The 16,778-nt window shown below is 43.8% G+C and overlaps 1 protein-coding gene across 4 annotated transcripts in view; it reads left to right on the top strand.

The window, feature by feature from the left end:
• Positions 1-16,778, top strand: part of LOC101743573 (lysosomal alpha-mannosidase) — a 29,663-nt gene that overhangs the window by 9,558 nt on the left and 3,327 nt on the right. For 2 of the 4 annotated variants that reach the window (XM_038014165.2, XM_038014168.2), the window contains exons 3-15: positions 471-573; positions 1,712-1,793; positions 2,715-2,824; positions 3,576-3,651; positions 4,122-4,327; positions 4,988-5,124; positions 9,823-9,956; positions 11,636-11,728; positions 12,195-12,324; positions 13,215-13,293; positions 14,458-14,578; positions 15,566-15,671; positions 16,543-16,633. In XM_038014165.2, coding sequence (XP_037870093.1) covers positions 471-573; positions 1,712-1,793; positions 2,715-2,824; positions 3,576-3,651; positions 4,122-4,327; positions 4,988-5,124; positions 9,823-9,956; positions 11,636-11,728; positions 12,195-12,324; positions 13,215-13,293; positions 14,458-14,578; positions 15,566-15,671; positions 16,543-16,633 — 1,468 coding nt within the window. Of the gene's footprint in view, positions 1-470; positions 574-1,711; positions 1,794-2,714; positions 2,825-3,575; positions 3,652-4,121; positions 4,328-4,987; positions 5,125-6,737; positions 6,872-8,324; positions 8,459-9,822; positions 9,957-11,635; positions 11,729-12,194; positions 12,325-13,214; positions 13,294-14,457; positions 14,579-15,565; positions 15,672-16,542; positions 16,634-16,778 lie in introns of all 4 variants that reach the window. The other 2 variants (XM_038014166.2, XM_038014167.2) reach the window with 2 other exon arrangements.

The raw sequence follows: 16,778 nt of genomic DNA, 5'->3' as shown, positions 1-16,778 counted from the left end.
CACCCGTTGACTGTTTTCCTATGTTAATTGCGTTTTGGCCTGCAATAATGAATACTCTCTCCCTCTCTCTAGTCAGGCTTTTTTATTTTCTTTATTGCTTAGATGGTTGGACGAGCTCATGGCCCACCTGGTGTTAAGTGGTTACCGGAGCCCATAGACATCTACAACGTAAATGCCGCCACCCATCTTGAGATATGAGTTCTAAGGTCTCAGTATAGTTACAACGGCTGCCCCACCATTCAAACCGAAACGCATTACTGCTTCACGGCAGAAATAGGCAGGGTACCTACCCGTGTAGACTCACATGTCGTCCTGGTTAGGTGGGGTGTAAGCTCGTCCACCCATCTAAGCAATAAATTAAAAAAAACTTGGTAACTAGACGCGTCTAATGTGAACACAAAATTGTGACGCGTACCAATCGGTCTAGAGTTTAAAAGGATAGGTATGTAAGTATTTTCGTTGTGGTCCAGAGCTGTCCGAAGACCGAGCCGGGTGTGCTGAACGTCCACATCGTACCCCACACCCACGACGACGTCGGCTGGCTGAAGACCGTCGACCAGTACTATTACGGAAGTGAGTATACTTTATATTTTCCCTACGCAAATACATATCGCCGAGAACAGAGGAAGATGGCGAAACATCATCCGGAGAAGGATATTGGTATTCTTTTTTATTGCTTAGATGTGTGGACGAGCTCACAGCCCACCCGATGTTTAGTGGTTACTGGAGCCCATAGACATCTACAACGTAAATGCTTAGAACTTATTCTAAGCTCTCAGTATAGTTACAACGGCTACCCCGCCCTTTCAAACCGAAACGCATTACTGCTTCACGGCAGAAATAGGCGGGGTGGTGATACCTGCCCATGCGGACTCACAAGAGGTCCTACCACCAGTAAAGGGAGGAGATGGTCATGACCCCCAGACATGAGGAATGCGACTCAGGGAGGAAGAGGACACAAAGTGGAAGGTCAGAGGCCTAAAGATCGTAGTCCCATGCTCTGGTCCGATCAAATTAAGTCGATATTGGATTCTAGCATCGACATTAGTCGCGGAGGACAGGGAGGAATGGAGGAATATAGTCCAAACAAAAGTTCTCTGTCAAGGTAACGACCCTCAGCACTGGTGAACACGTTCCTCTGTGAGCGACCTACGACGGAACTAACCCATAGACGCAGGCCCATTGAGTTTCTCGTCGGATCTTCTCAGCGGGTCGCGATTCCGATCCGATGGTAGATTCTGCGAAGCACTGCTCTTGCTAGGGCTAGTGTTAGTAAAATTCTCTGATGTTGAGCCCCGTGAGCTCACTTACCCGCCCGGGCATTGCCGGAATAGCCCCTAGGTTACCAGTGAATAGGTAGGGAACAGAAAAATATCTTGCCGAAATTGCTAAAGATTTTTGAAAAAAAAGTGCCATATCAATAAAAATTACCTTTAAAAAAAATACGCAAATCAATGCTACTGATTCACAGTTAAATAACTTTAACTGGTTATTTATAAATGTTAATTAAGTCATTAAAACTGTCATACGTGCACGCACTAAGACACGTCCGTACAGGTCGATACATAATACCTGTAATCGTACCGCGCAATAGTCGGTATTCCGACGCTTCGCCCTTTATGCGCGTTAATAGAGGGTCGATATATCGACGGCTCGCGCTCTAAACACGAATTTCCTTCCGCATCTGACTGTAGTGGTTGCGTTATTGCAGGCAGGAACAACATACAGAAGGCTGGCGTTCAATACATTCTGGATTCGGTTGTCAAGGAGCTGTGGGAAGACCCGAAGCGACGGTAAGTTGAGTTTCTAGGCCGGACAAGTTGATGGTAGGGTCCAGATTGGATGTTAATGACAGGAATAGGGAGGTACGTCCAGAAGTTTCAATATACAGCGGAAATCCCTGTAGATCGTCGGGCCTCCAGTGGGAGGCCGTCCCATGCTATATAAGCGGAATAGGAGGGTACGTCCAAAAGCTCCAATATCCAGCGGATCCCCCTGTCGATCGTCGGCCCCCCCATGGGAGGTTCCCCCATGCCATATAAACACGATCAATCGAAAGATTTGCTTAGTATTACTAGCATAGCTTCGTATCACTTCCATCGTCTCCAAGTCATCCGTTCAACTGGAACATTCCGCCGTGTGTCAATGACCGCTGAAGATACAAAAATTTTATAACTACCCTCTGATATCTAACCGATATCGAGAAGACGAACAGATTTGGTGTTATTTTTACATATTTATATTTTTTATTAGCTTTTTTGATTAGTTTTGAATGCATTATAGTTTTTAGGTTCACTTGAATAATTTACTTTTAGGTTTCGACTTTTATTCACGATTTTTAGGTCAGTCACTAAAGTAATTAATTTGAGTACTCGCTGAAGTTCTTTTTTTGGTGCTCCTAGCGCTGCTGATGTGCAAGGGCGATCGATGCTGGTCAATTTGGACACCGAAGACAATCCAAGTCTGTTAAGTGGGTAATTGAGTTATCGGCTGGTATTAAGTTGTTACCGGAATGCATAGATGTCATAACGTGGATTGCTTTGAGATATGATATCGGTGTGTCATGCTTTTGATAATCCTTTCCACCAGTAAATGCGAATATAGTGCTCTGGGTACGCTGCAGTCCATTATCCGCATAAAAATTAGTAGGCTCACGAGCCCGTCGGGGGCTTGCGACTCTAGGGCATGTTTGAACGGTGCCTTCAATATCCAAGGTTTATCTACGTGGAGACGGCTTTCTTCTGGAAGTGGTGGGTCAGGCAGTCCCGTCGGGTCAAGAGTAAGGTCCACACCCTCGTCAGGCAGGGGCGGCTTCAATTCGTCGGTAAGTCTTTGAAGGCAGACGGCATGGTCTTTTTTGTTGTTTTACGAGAGCTCTATAAGTTCTGATAATGAATATCCACCGTCTATGGCAGCCTTTCCCAAAGTGGGCGATAACGCCCCCCTTGTGGGCGCTGCAAGCCTAAAGGGGGGCCGTAAGAGACCCAGGAAAAAAAGGGGGCGTTGTGTAGAGGCTTGGGAAGCGATTTATAATTTCATCTAGGAGGACTCTTAGACACCGACTGAGCTCTCGCTATAGTGGTTTTTAAGTAGGTGAAAAAATGGGGCGCTACAAAATAATCAATTCTCAGAGTGGGCAGTAGACAAAATAAGTTTGGGAACCCCTGGTCTATGGGGAGATTTAGTAAAGAGAATTATTATCATGACGCTGACGTAGCGAATGATGAGATTTTACTGGTGATTTTTTACTGGTGGTAGGACCTCTTGTGAGTCCGCGCGGGTAGGCACCACCAGCCCGCCTATTTCTGCCGTGAAGCAGTAATGCGTTTCGGTTTGAAGGGTAGGGCAGCCGTTGTAACTATACTGAGGTCTTAGAACTTATATCTCAAGTTGGGTGGCGCATCTACGTTGTAAATGTCTATGGGCTCCAGTAACCACTTAACACCAGGTGGGCTGTGAGCTCGTTAACCCATCCAAGCAATAAAAAAATCACAAAGTACTGACAAGCGCTCACCATTGCTCACGAATGCTCAGGACGCTAAAAACGCTCCGTCTTTAATCGTCTGTGTCCGCAGGTGGGGCGTGGTCCATGAACGATGAGGCCGCAGTGCACTATCAAAGTACCATCGATCAATTCACTTGGGGTCTCAGGTACGTGGATCTCGACGCGAGCGTGGCGCCCTCTGTGCGACTCAAAGATAACTAGATACTAGAATAAAGATACTAGATGGCGTTGGTGGTTGGTTGTCGTATCGATTCGCCAAGAGATGGCTCCCGCTATCACAGTATGTGGCTATGCAATGCAATGCAATTCTCATAGCGTTACACCTTTCCCAAATAAATAGATAAAGCCAATATAATTGTTTTAATAAGGGAAGCATAAATACTTGTCGAGTTAGCGAGTTCCTATCAAAACAGGGCGGGTTGAGTAACCCCGCGCGTCATACGTATTACAATGCGCGCTACAGATTTTAGGTTTTTTTTGCCATTCTATGACCCCTCACCAGGTCTACCGGCTGTCTTCGGCTTCTGTTCCTATCCATCATAAAGGATTCCGGCTACTTCTAGCCACCACCATATAAACGCATCCGTAATATACTGTCCGGGTTTCGCCTACGCAGCAAATTGAACGAGACCTTCGGTTACTGCGGCTTGCCCCGGGTTGGCTGGCAGATCGACCCGTTCGGGCACTCGAGGGAGCTGGCTTCGCTGCTGTCCGCCATGGGATATGACGGCTTGTTCCTGGGCAGGATCGATTATCAAGACAAGAGGACCAGACTCCGAGACAAGACCATGGAGATGGTATGGAGGGGCGACGACGACTTGGGTCAGTGATTTGTGTAATCTGTAATTATATTTCGTTCATTCACTCGTTCTGTGACTCATTGTGCTGGGAGTGTAGCTTTAGTATAGCAGAGTAGTCATTCACTTTTTAATCAATACTTATGCGAGAGAATGAAGAACAAAATTAGTGACCGAGCTAATTATATAGGCCAATATCGATGAATGAATGAGTGATTGAGCGAATTAGTGACCGAGCTAGTATGGGCCAATATCGATGAATGAATGAGTGATTGAGCGAATTAGTGACCGAGCTAGTATGGGCCAATATCGATGAATGAATGAGTTATTGAGCGAATTAGTGACCGAGCTAGTATGGGCCAATATCGATGAATGAATGAGTGATTGAGCGAATTAGTGACCGAGCTAGTATGGGCCAATATCGATGAATAAATGAGTGATTGAGCGAATTAGTGACCGAGCTAGTATGGGCCAATATCGATGAATGAATGAGTGATTGAGCGAATTAGTGACCAAGGTAGTATAGCCTAATATCGATAAATGTATGAGTGATTGAGTGAATTAGAGACCGAGCTACTATGGGCCGATATTGATGAATGAGTGATTGAGCAATATCGATGAATGAATGAGTGATTGAGTTACATAGCGAGATCGAACCTACTAACGCTGTTACCGTTGTTGGCAGGCAAGAAGTCAGACATCTTCACGGGCGCTTTGTACAACACATACTCTCCGCCGGCCGGGTTCTGCTTCGACGTCCTGTGTGACGACGAGCCCATAGTGGACGACGCTGGCTCGCCGCTGTACAATGTCGACAACAAGGTACCGACCGCGCCAACGATATCTTTTATAGCTTAGATGGGTGGACGAGCTCACAGCCCACCTAGTGTTAAGCGGCTACCGCGGCCCATAAACATCTACAACGTAAATGGCGCCACCCACCTTGAGATATAAGCTCTAAGGTCTCAGTATAGTTACAACGGCTGCCCCACCCTTCGAACCGAAACGCATTACTGCTTCATGGCAGAAATAGGCAGGATGGTGTTGCCTATCAGGGCGGACTCACAAGAGGTCCTACCACCAGTAAATGGTTGGGGTTTTTCAAGTGAAATAGCCATGCGTTATACGCTCTTCGAAGTGGCGATATGTCGCCATCAATATTGTTTGAAAGCTTGCCCTCATGTCTCAAGCCAGCTTTGAGTTTGAGGTCCGGGTGGGGTTCACCGTTGAGAGAGCACGCCGAAAATCAATTACACTTTTGATCAGGTGAGCTGTGCGCTCGTCCAGATGGGTATATAACGCGTTGAACGCTTTTGAGAGTACCAGGCTGGCAGAGATGTGAGGAATTGTGTCTGTTAACTTGGTTACATGTATAGATTGGCTCACTTGATTTTGAGGGCACCGTTGGCCCAAGATCGTGACGTGAAGTATGAGGTCGAAACCTCAATAGTGTTGAGCAAACGAGGAGGGGGTTCAGCTTTATTATAAGTCACTCGGGCGGACTCAAAACACACCCTATATCTATCCAAATAGAAGCTAGATTTGCTCGCGAAATGTTAATTATTAACCCCTTAAGCACTGATCTATCCGGCTAAGATCCGGTCAATATCCGGATATACCTAATGGTAGACTACAGAGAAGTGACGGCTTTTGGTCAGATGAATCTTGCTGTTAGAAAGGTTCAACGAATTTTTGTCAGCAACCTCATTCCATTTCATAAATTTTGTTGAGACTGTCTCAAGCGTCAACGTTGCCCCGGCTCGTCTAATGTGAGCACAGAGAAATATTTGAGCGTTCCAAATTTTTTGTAGTAAAACTTGTTTAGGCGTGTTGAGTGTAAAATGTAATTCGCGACAGATTCGTTACGGCTAGAGAGAAAAGATACAATTTTAGGACGAGCAAGAGTGACGAAGAGCGTTAAGTAAGCTAGCGCTGACACTAAGCGAAATATTTCGATATTAAATTAATTTTCGTAACATAGTTATCGCGGGTCACGGACAATAGATGGCGCTACTTGTAGAGAGCAAACTCCAGTCCCGCGTAGCTGACACGCTATAACACTAGGAGCAGGCTTAGGGACCCTTAGGTAACCGTACTCTTCGAACTCTACAAAGAGTTCGAAATGCAACCTAACCCATGCATTAGCCCGCTGAGTTTCTCGCTGGATCTTCTCAGCGGATCGCGATTCCGATCCAATAGTAGATGCATTCGCGAAGCAGCTGCCCTTGAGTTATTAGGTCTCCTTCGGTAGCAAATCCCACCCCTCCTAGCTAAGCATTTGCTCGCCCACCTGACCTGGTAAAACAGGAAAGATATCCGGGCCAACAGTAATTCTTGCTTCGTAAAAAAAGAAGCTGACACCCATATTTTTATATTGCTTTAATTACTTAAAGCATATCGATTAGGTGTAAGAGAAACCTCAATTTCGATTTTAGGTGACAACGTTCTTAGGAATATGCAGGAATATGTCCCGCAGTCACAGAACCGACAATATTCTCGTAACCATGGGAGAGGACTTCCATTACCAGATCGCTTCGGCCTGGTATAAAAATCTAGACAAACTGATCGAGTAAGTCAGCATGGATTACATTAGCATGCCTGACAGATTTCTCGACATTAATCAGCATGATTTACCAACAAAATTTTTTTCGCTTATCATTTATCTATGCAGCGGTATTAATTTTGGGCAATTTCATTCGGTTTCTTCTTCTTCTCCATCGCTCCCTCATTGCTGAGGATCGTGACTCCGTTTTAGCTTGTCGACTGTCAGCCTCCATCGGTTCCGGTCAGTTGCCTGGTGTAGTGCAGCGCTAAGTGGTCCGCTGGTTTAATTGAACTTTAAAGGCAATAGTCCTAATTAAATCATACAAGTTAATCTTTATATGTATTTATAAAAAAATCTGCGTTAAGACCTTTAATTACAAAGGTAAAATTAAATGACTTAATGATAATTACAAAGATAAATGTCGCGTGTGAAGCGTAATGACGCTTCAACCAAATAGCCTTCACGAAATGGTACCCGCAAACTCGATCGACCATGTTTGTATTGATTGCAATATGATATTCTGAAGGCGAATAATAATTGGAATCGATAATCGCATCTTAGGGCTGTTGTGGAGGTGCAAATCAAGAGTTTCTGGTTCTAATGTGTGCTCACACGGGGGGAAGGTGCCACCGGCCTGCCTATATTATCCGGGTTATGTTGGGGCTGGACTTGGCACTACTACCTCTACACAGGGTGTCCCAGAAATAATGGATAATCCTGAAAGACCTCATAGTTGAGTTATGGGGACACAAAATAAGGATTATCCATTATTTCTGGGACACCCTGTATATGTTGATTTTAATATCAAATAAAACGAGCTTTTCATTACAAAAATCGTTTAAACCATTCAAAGCCTTCCACCCCTCGATATAATAACGATAATAAACGAGAGATTCAGTCATAAAACTAATTTCAATTAGGACCACCCGCACTTTTTACTAATACCTGTTTGCATTACGCGCAATGGACTACAAATAGAAATGAGTTCTAGTGCGAGGTCAAGTTTAAGATAGATATTTTTCAAGAACTGTCACTTGACGATTACCGTTTTGAGGTCTGATCACCTGAAGAGGATGGTGGTGCGCCGGACGTAAATGAAATCTTTAGTATTGGAGAATCTTCAGCGATACTCGCAGTCAAACGGCGGAAATTTTCATTTTGCGATGGTCTTTAGAAAACCATTGACCTGACTGAGTTTCTCACCGGATCTTCTCAGTGGATCGCGATTTCGATCTGGCAGTAGATTTGGCGAAGCGCTGCTCTTACTTGGGCCAGTGTTAGAAATTCCTCTCAGGTTGAGCCTCGTAAGCTCATCTACTGGTCTACAAGCAGCTGGAATAGCCCCTTGGGCTACCAGCAATTAGGGAGAGGCAAAAAAAAACAAAATTCTTCCCACTGACACCTGCTAAAGCTTAAATATGTCGAAGAAGATCTCGGAACTTGTACAGTTTAATAAAATGTCGATTTCCTCTGCAAGGTCGATCGGTTTCTGGACATCTGCAGGAACATGGCCTCGTCGTACCGCACTCAAAACGTACTGGTCACAATGGGCGACGACTTCCACTATCAAGAGGCCACGATGTGGTTCAGGAATCTAGACAAGCTGATCGCGTAAGTCCAGTGATCGTAAACGCTAAAATTTCTCTAGCGACATCTATCGTTCGAGAACAGGAACTCGGATTTCCCTGATAACTCAATGTTTCGTTAAATCAATGAGAAATTAAAATGTTCATTTGCTAAACTGAAAATCATTTAGCTGGAGAGAATATTGTGTTTTAAAATGCCAGAGTGTTCCAGTGTCACACTCCAGCGCGTCAGCTGATTTAAAACATGTTATATTGCTCTGGACATATTGGAAGCACATGAAGGATTAGGCACATTGTCAGCCACATGGAGGATTGGTCAGTTTTGGAGGCACATGAACGATTGGGCACATTGGGAGGCACACGGAAGATTGGGCAATTTTGGAGGCACATGAAGGATTGGACACATGGAGGATTGGGCAATTTTGAAGGCACATGAAGGATTGGGCACATTGGGAGGCACATGGAGGATTGGGCACTTTGGGAGGCAGTGGAGTGAGGAGTGGATAGAGAACTTAAAATTGGGCGCGACCTTCTGAAAAGAAAATACTAAGAAGAAGACATCATGCTCAATGGATATCCTGAGAGCCGTATCATCTTTACATACATTGTGCCTACCCACTTTACAATCACTAAGTCTTTTGTCACTGAAACGCTTTAAGCATGCGACGCGATATTTAATCGTAAATCGTTCCGTCAAATTTTCATATGATGATAGTAATAGTGATGTGAACCCTCCACTATCAACGCTATCTGTTGATGCTCCAAGAAGTGTGTGGTAAAAACTAAAACTTGTAATTATTGTGGTTCCATGGTATTTTTAAAATGAAGACGTCATCGTCGCTGACACCATTCTCTACATTATTATTGTCATTGCCTTCTATAGTGACAGTAATTAAGACTCTTTTCCAATGAATTCAGTTTGTTATATGTCCGGCGATAAAAACAGAAAGCTCCGCTCCGTTCGACTGTTCGAGCCGGAATTGCTTGTGCGACAACTTAACCCATTTTTAGTTAACTAAATAGTGACGCTGCGCCGATATATTATAAAGCACAAAACAAAGTCTATAGTCGTGCGAACGCCGCAAAAGAAAGAAATAAATTTTCAATGCTTTTCCTAATAACAACTAAAGACTAAAAAACTAAAAGTCTAAATCATTTATTAGTTCGGTTTATTGATAACGCGTGTTTTTTTTGTTTTTTCTTTTAAATTGCCAATTCTTGTACAGTGGTCTTTGCATATCTTACAGTGTTACACATAAGTATTGTTTTGACCTAGACTAAATCACCGATTTATGATGGGGTTGTGTTTTGCGTCCGTTCTTCAAGCTAACGTATGACTAGATTCCGTTGTGGGCGCACGTACGAACGTAAATCATATTGGTTTAACAGATGACCCTATTTCTGAACTACGTTAAAAAGCAATCGCAACATTATCGAACGGACAATGTCATCATCACGATGGGAGGAGATTTCACTTACCAAGACGCCGCGATGTGGTACACGAATCTGGACAAGCTGATTGAGTAAGTGTGTAGGGTTAAGGGCTGTGGGGGTATTACTGAGAAACATTGAGAGAGATGGAGGTAGAGAGAAAGGGACAGAGGGGGAGAGGGGGATGGGGAATGAGAGAGGGAGAGGGGGGAGTGAGAGAGGAAGAGAGTATTATTTATTGAACACAAAATAAATAAACAATGCGAAACATTAAATACAATTGGCGATCTTATCGCTAAGAGCGATCTCTTCCGAACAACCATCAGATGGATAAGAATGATTTCGAAACGAATTAGCGCGATTTACCTATCGATCGAAATATTTATCGACTGGTAATGACTATTTGGTTAAAGCGACATTTTTGCTTTTTTTCTACGAGAGTAATTTATAGTTTGAAATTCGGAATATATATCGGATAATATATGAAGTCGTCGTGGCCTAAAGGATAAGACGTCCGGTGCATTCGTGTTGAGGGATGCACCGGTGTTCGAATCCCGCAGGCGGGTACCAATTTTTCTAATGAAATACGTACTCAACAAATGTTCACGATCGACTTCCACGGCGAAGGCATAACATCGTGTAATAAAAATAAAACCCGCAAAATTATAATTTGCGTAATTACTGGTGGTAGGACCTCTTGTGAGTCCGCACGGGTAGGTACCACCGCCCTGCCTATTTCTGCCGTGAAGCAGTAATGCGTTTCGGTTTGAAGGGTGGGGCAGCCGTTGTAACTATACTGAGATCCTAGAACTTATATCTCAAGGTGGGTGGCGCATTTACTTTGTAAATATCTATGGGCTCCAGTAACCACTTAACACTAGGTGGGCTGTGAGCTCGTCCACCCATCTAAGCAATAAAAAAAAAATCATAAACCAAAACACTACTTCAGCTATTTGAATGGAGTAAACTTAATTGAAGTTCAATTAAAAACATCGAACTGTTGATGCTAATAGATACCAAATAAAACGGACCTTTCATTACAAAGATAAATGTCGCGTGTTAAGCTAAGTAATGTCGCTTAACCAAAATAGCTTTTCACCGTTCGATATAATGATGTGGAATATTCTAGAACGATTGAACAGTAATAATAAAATACTTAATTGCGTTTTCTGTAACAATACTAAGAAAACAAAATTGAAAGCGTAAAATCTCCATTTTTATGTTATTATTTTTTAAACAGTTTTATTGAATTATGTGCAATTGAATACTGCTCCTATTTCTCAATGACGTTTTTTTTATAACTAAAGCGTTTTAAAGGTTTTATTTAATGGAGATTTTTCTTTATATATTTATTGCATGTTAATAAAATTAGCTTCTAAGCTTAGCTAAGCCAATGAACATTTTTTTATCTCTCTAGTACATATTTTTTTTAATCAAAATAAGAAATCATTTTATTGTTAACTAATAAGTATTGCGACCATTAATCGAAATAAAAGCCATCCTATGGCCTAAGTTGGAACAATACACATATTTAAAATAAAAAAAAGTTAAAATCGGTTCAGTAGTTTAGCTGTCCATCGCGGACAAACAACGTGACACGTAATTTATATATATTAAGGTTTTCCTATGTATTTGTATAATATAGAGTATTTCGATGTGGGGGCGAAAAGAGGGGAAAGTTTTTTTGGAGCATAAGACTTATTTCTCGTTGTCACAGCATCGGGATATACGACTTTTTGGTTTTGAACTAAATCCGTTAATTAAATTTCAGATATTCAAATCTGAAGGCGGCCAAAGACGATCTGAAGATTAAGCTGTTTTATTCGACGCCTAATTGTTATCTGAAAGCCATAAAAGACGCGAAGTAAGTCTGTTTGTTTGTTAATAGACATTTAAGCATTTTAATACAGGGATACAAGAAAGAATTCTCTGGAAAGTTGCGTTTTCATATCAAAAGTTTTGGGAGGTGGGGACAAAAGAATGGTCTTTCCTTGAGCAAGTGATGTTAACATGACGGTTTATTATGTTGCTGTTTGGAACTTCTTCTTCTTAAGTCGCCATCGTTGCTGATAGACGTGAAGCCACCACCAACCTGTAGACAGATCAGGTTTTACAGTACAACGGCTGCCCCGCCTTTGAAACCGAGGCGAATCAGGCTTTTGAATGAGCTCCCCTCCATGGCGGATCTAGGCAGGGTGGTGGTGCCTAAACTTGCGGACTCGCAAGACCTTCGCGCGTGCTTTGACGTTCATTACGACAAGGTCTCTGCAGAGCTCTTGACGATGATCACAGACTACCTTCAAGGTCTCACGTAACCGATAAATTCGCAGTCCGGTGTTGCCAACGAAACAAGACGACTTCTTCCCGTACGCGAGCGACCCGACCGCTTACTGGACCGGGTACTTCACCTCGAGACCGACCACCAAGTACTTCGAGAGAGAGGGGAACGCTTACCTGCAGGTGAGGCTTCTGTGCGGTCGCCTATTAGAAGACTGTAGTTTTGGTTTCACTTACCGGCAAAGGATCTTTAATATATTTAATATGTTACCAGGTTTTCGGGAAACCGGTGGTTTACATCTAGGTGAGCTCACGGGGCTCAAACCGGAGTGTTGCTAACACTGACCCTAGCATGAGCAGTGCTTCGCATAATCTACCACCGGATCGGAAACGCGACCCACTGAGAGGATCCGGCGAGAAACTCAGTGGGTTGTGTCTGTGGGATTTTTATCAATTATCACTGTCTAGTTTAGATATTTTAAAAGGCTCACGGGTGAGCACTGCGGCCTGTATGAACACACTCCAATTTTCATATAGCCTTCAACGCGTTAAGATAACAATTTCATGAATTAGTTTATTATGTGGGTAGTTAGTTTTGATGTTACATACAGGTATGCGAACTCGGGATGTATTCTGAGATGTTTCGTCGCAATTTTAGTGTTTACATCTGACGCACGTTGTCCGCCCCGCATCGGATCGCGTGCGGCACGAATTGTTCTGATAATTACCGATTTGCGATTTTTGTCGATTTTTGTTTTTCGACCTGTATTTGGCTCACCATTGTTATGGAATTTTTGTTTTATTTTTATTCTTTAGGTGTGTGAACGAGATTATGGCCCAACTGGTGTTAAGTGGTTACCAGAGATCATAGACATCTACAACATAAATGCCGCCACCCACCTTGAGATATGAGTTCTAAGGTCTCAGTATAGTTACAACGGCTGCCCCACCCTTCAAACCGAAACGTATTACTGCTTCACGGCAGAAATAGGCAGGGTGGTGGTACCTATCAGGGCGAACTCACAAGAGGTCCTGCCACTAGTTCCTACTGGTATTTCTTCTTTATCCTGCAGATGGTGAAACAGCTGCAGGTGTTGTCGAATTTGGAAAGGCACAACGAGTTCATTCTGAACGAACTGAAGAGCGCAATGGGTGAGTGTGACGTCACTATTTACTTAGCAAATTTCTTTTAGTATCGTTGTCACTTAGTGCGAGTTATTTAACGTTCTCGATGGCGTAAAAGTTAACTCAAATTTGTATGGAGTTGGAACAGCTTTGAGTGTGACGTCACTATTTACTTAGCAAATTTCTTTTAGTATCGGTGTCGCTTAGTGCGAGTTATTTAACGTTCTCGATCGCGTAAAAGTTAACTCAAACTTGCATGGAGTTGGAGCAGCTTCCCCACGTTTGCCGCTAGGGGCGCTGCTGGTCGAGGAGTTAAAGAGCTCGCACTAAGAACACGACGCCCGATCGATAGATGGCGCTGTCATAAAATTCTTCGAATTGTAATTTTAATTGTGTAGGTAATAGTATACAAGGTAGATAGAGGTAAGGAGAATTATCTTATATGGAAGAAAAAAGTTGAAAAAGCGTTCAGCTGTATGCTATAAATAACATTTCGAAAATCTCACACAATCGCTCTGGTGTAGACAAATGGTATGGTATGAATGTAGTAATTGAAAATTAACTGAAGTATGCAAAGTTAAAAAAAAATATATAATTTTGACTAAATTAGTTAATTATTGAATATTTCAACAACTTACGCTGTACAAAAGAATGCAGTAAAGAATTATTACAAGAAGATTTGCATCTATAGTGATTTTATTTATGGTTACGATTATTGATTTATTAACTTTCATTTTATGAAGAAGTATCTATTAGATATCAGACATACTCTAAAGATATTTGACGCTTCCTTTAAAATTTATCCTTATGCGAATGTGGCGCCACCCTAATTCGATTAACATTTCGATGGAAACTTTTCATATACACAGTTGATTCTCGTTACCTCTACCCTCCACAGGTAATAGTTAATTTTATTATTTTATATATTTGATACCTACCTTTATATTTGATTAAATTCGATTAGGCTTTTTTAGCTAGTAGGCAGACGAGCACGTTGTTCATCTGATGGTAAGTAGTCGCCGTCGCTCAAAAGACGTCGTCAATGCAACATTTAGTACAGATGTAGAGATCGATGACCTCTGGCGACCCGGCCCTGACTGTTTAACATACACTGCGCGTTGCATTAGGCCGTTGGGCGAAAGAGGCAGTTGTCGGATTTGGATCCTGTGTCAACTCTTTCTGCGTTTCAAGGCATAATGCAACACCACGACGCCATCACCGGCACCGAGAAGCAGCACGTCGCTCATGACTACGAAAGGATCCTGAGCACCGCCATCGACGACGCTCTACTCGTCGCCAGACAGGCCTTCAAGTACGTCACCCTCCCGAACCCTCACCCCCCGTCCCACGTAAGGTGGGTCGAGCCGTCTCAATGAAGGCAATGGCAAGGTGGTGGAACCTATTGTTTGAGATGATTCCATCATCTCGTTTTTACCATCGCACCCCCGCCACCGGAGCAGAGTTCATCCATTCTACCTGGAGCCACTGCGTTCAGACAGTGCGTTTTCAGAGATCTTTTTTGGCATGTACCATCCGGCTTTTGAATGAGCTCCCCTCCACGATGTTTCGCGAGCGCTATGACATGTCCTTCTTCAAACGAGGCTTGTGGAGAGTACTTAACGGCAGCGGATTGGCTCTGCCCCTGGCATTGCCATTGTCCACGGGTCACGATAACCACTCACCATCAGGTGGGCCCAATGCTCGTTCGCCTACAAGGGCAATAAAAAAATCTAACCTTGCCGCGTGATATATGTGAGAGTGATTGTTTGTTTGTTTGACTTTCATTCACGTCGGAATGAAGCAACGAATTGACATGTATTTCTTTACAGTGTCAATGTCATGTCAGGAGCGTTGCCCCGGGAAACTTGAAATTTTCCTTTGACCACTTACGCGAAGTTGAAGGTAGCAGCTAGTAAATTTTTTTTTTGCATAAATGTCTTAAAAATGTGTGCACATGCTGTTTAGTGGTTACCGGAGCCCATGGACATCTACAACGTAAATGCCGTCACATACATTGAGATATGAGTTCTAAGGTCTCAGTATAGTTACAACGGCTGCCCCACCCTTCAAACCGAAACGCATTACTGCTTCACGGCAAAAATAAGCAGGGCGGTGGTGCCTATTAGGGCGGACTCACAAGACGTCTTACCACCAACTAGTAATAGGAATAGGACTTTGTTTTTAAGGACACGTTCTCAATAACTACTCAGTAAGGTCCAAGGTCCACAGCGGACGGTCGGGTGGTGTCGATTCCTCGACTTATAGCATATGATCGCCTCAACCGCACGACCACTTTCAGCAAAGCCGCCCAGGGCGACTCCGGGAAGGCTCCGCTGTTCAGCTACGACAGGTGTCACTTCAACGAATCCAGATGCCACACGTCGGAGACCAGCGAAACGTTCATGGTAAGAGAGACATTTCGCTCACGGACGCTCATGAAGGATCATCGGTGCTCACAGACGCTCACGCGAGCAATTGGTGCAGTTGAGATGTCAGGTCGAAGCTTTACGCTTCCGAATGAATTGCTATTTTGCATTTAACTTTGCATAACTGATGTCCCGAGATCAAAGATTGATGTCTCAAAAGCTTTGGCCAAGTGCTTGGAACGCGATTGCTTCGAGACCTAGATAGGCGAGGAGGTGGTATCTCTGTCTCTCTCTGACCACACCTTGCTGGGTCGGGGTCGTGTCGTGACAAGTGGCACCGGCTCGACGGGGATCCGTCTGACTCAGTTCTAACTATCGTATACCGTTCGGTGTATACTCTTCAAATTCCACCTTCAGTCCTCAAGGTCAAAGGTAACGCCCCACGGAAAGGTACCACCACTCAACCCTATTCTATCGCGAAGCAGTAATGCATTCCTATTCGGAAGGTGAGGCGGCAATCGAGACTCAAGCCTCATGTCTTCAGGTGACGGTATTCCCGTGGTCGGGTCCATTGGTTTCAACAACTTAAAACTAGACGGGCAGTGTGCGGTAGCCATCATACAACGCAAGATATTGGACAGATGCCTGAATCTCGCTTACAACATTTTCAAGATAAGCTTGCATATATACAAGTTCCGAACAACAACATTCGGACCGTCGGTCTACCGAGCAATATCACCTGCTCGGTGGAAGATCTTCCCTTTGTCGTTTAAACTTCCCAAACTGGAATATCTTGTGTTCTGTGTTGGCTACCGCCATTCAGCGATTAAGAGGATCAGAGTCAGGGTCAGTTGTTGGCCGGATCAGCACCAAGAGGCTCGATGCGGCCTATAAGCCGGCTGTCTTGCAGGTGACCGTTTACAACCCGTTGGCTTGGGGCGTCAGGGAGGCGGTGAAGCTGCCGGTCACGTATGGACACTACGAGGTCTACGCTCCGAATGGTAAGACAGTTGAAACGACAGTTCACTCGCTGCCATATTGGCAGTGTGTTCAGACCTCAACCCATAGACACCGTCAACTGGTGGTAGGAACTCTTGTGAGTTCGCGCGGGTAGGTACCACCACCCTGCCTATTTATCCCGTGAAG

Source organism: Bombyx mori, chromosome 11, assembly GCF_030269925.1.
Source record: "Bombyx mori chromosome 11, ASM3026992v2".
NCBI lineage: Eukaryota > Metazoa > Arthropoda > Insecta > Lepidoptera > Bombycidae > Bombyx > Bombyx mori.
This window is presented reverse-complemented; position numbering and strand designations above follow the sequence as displayed.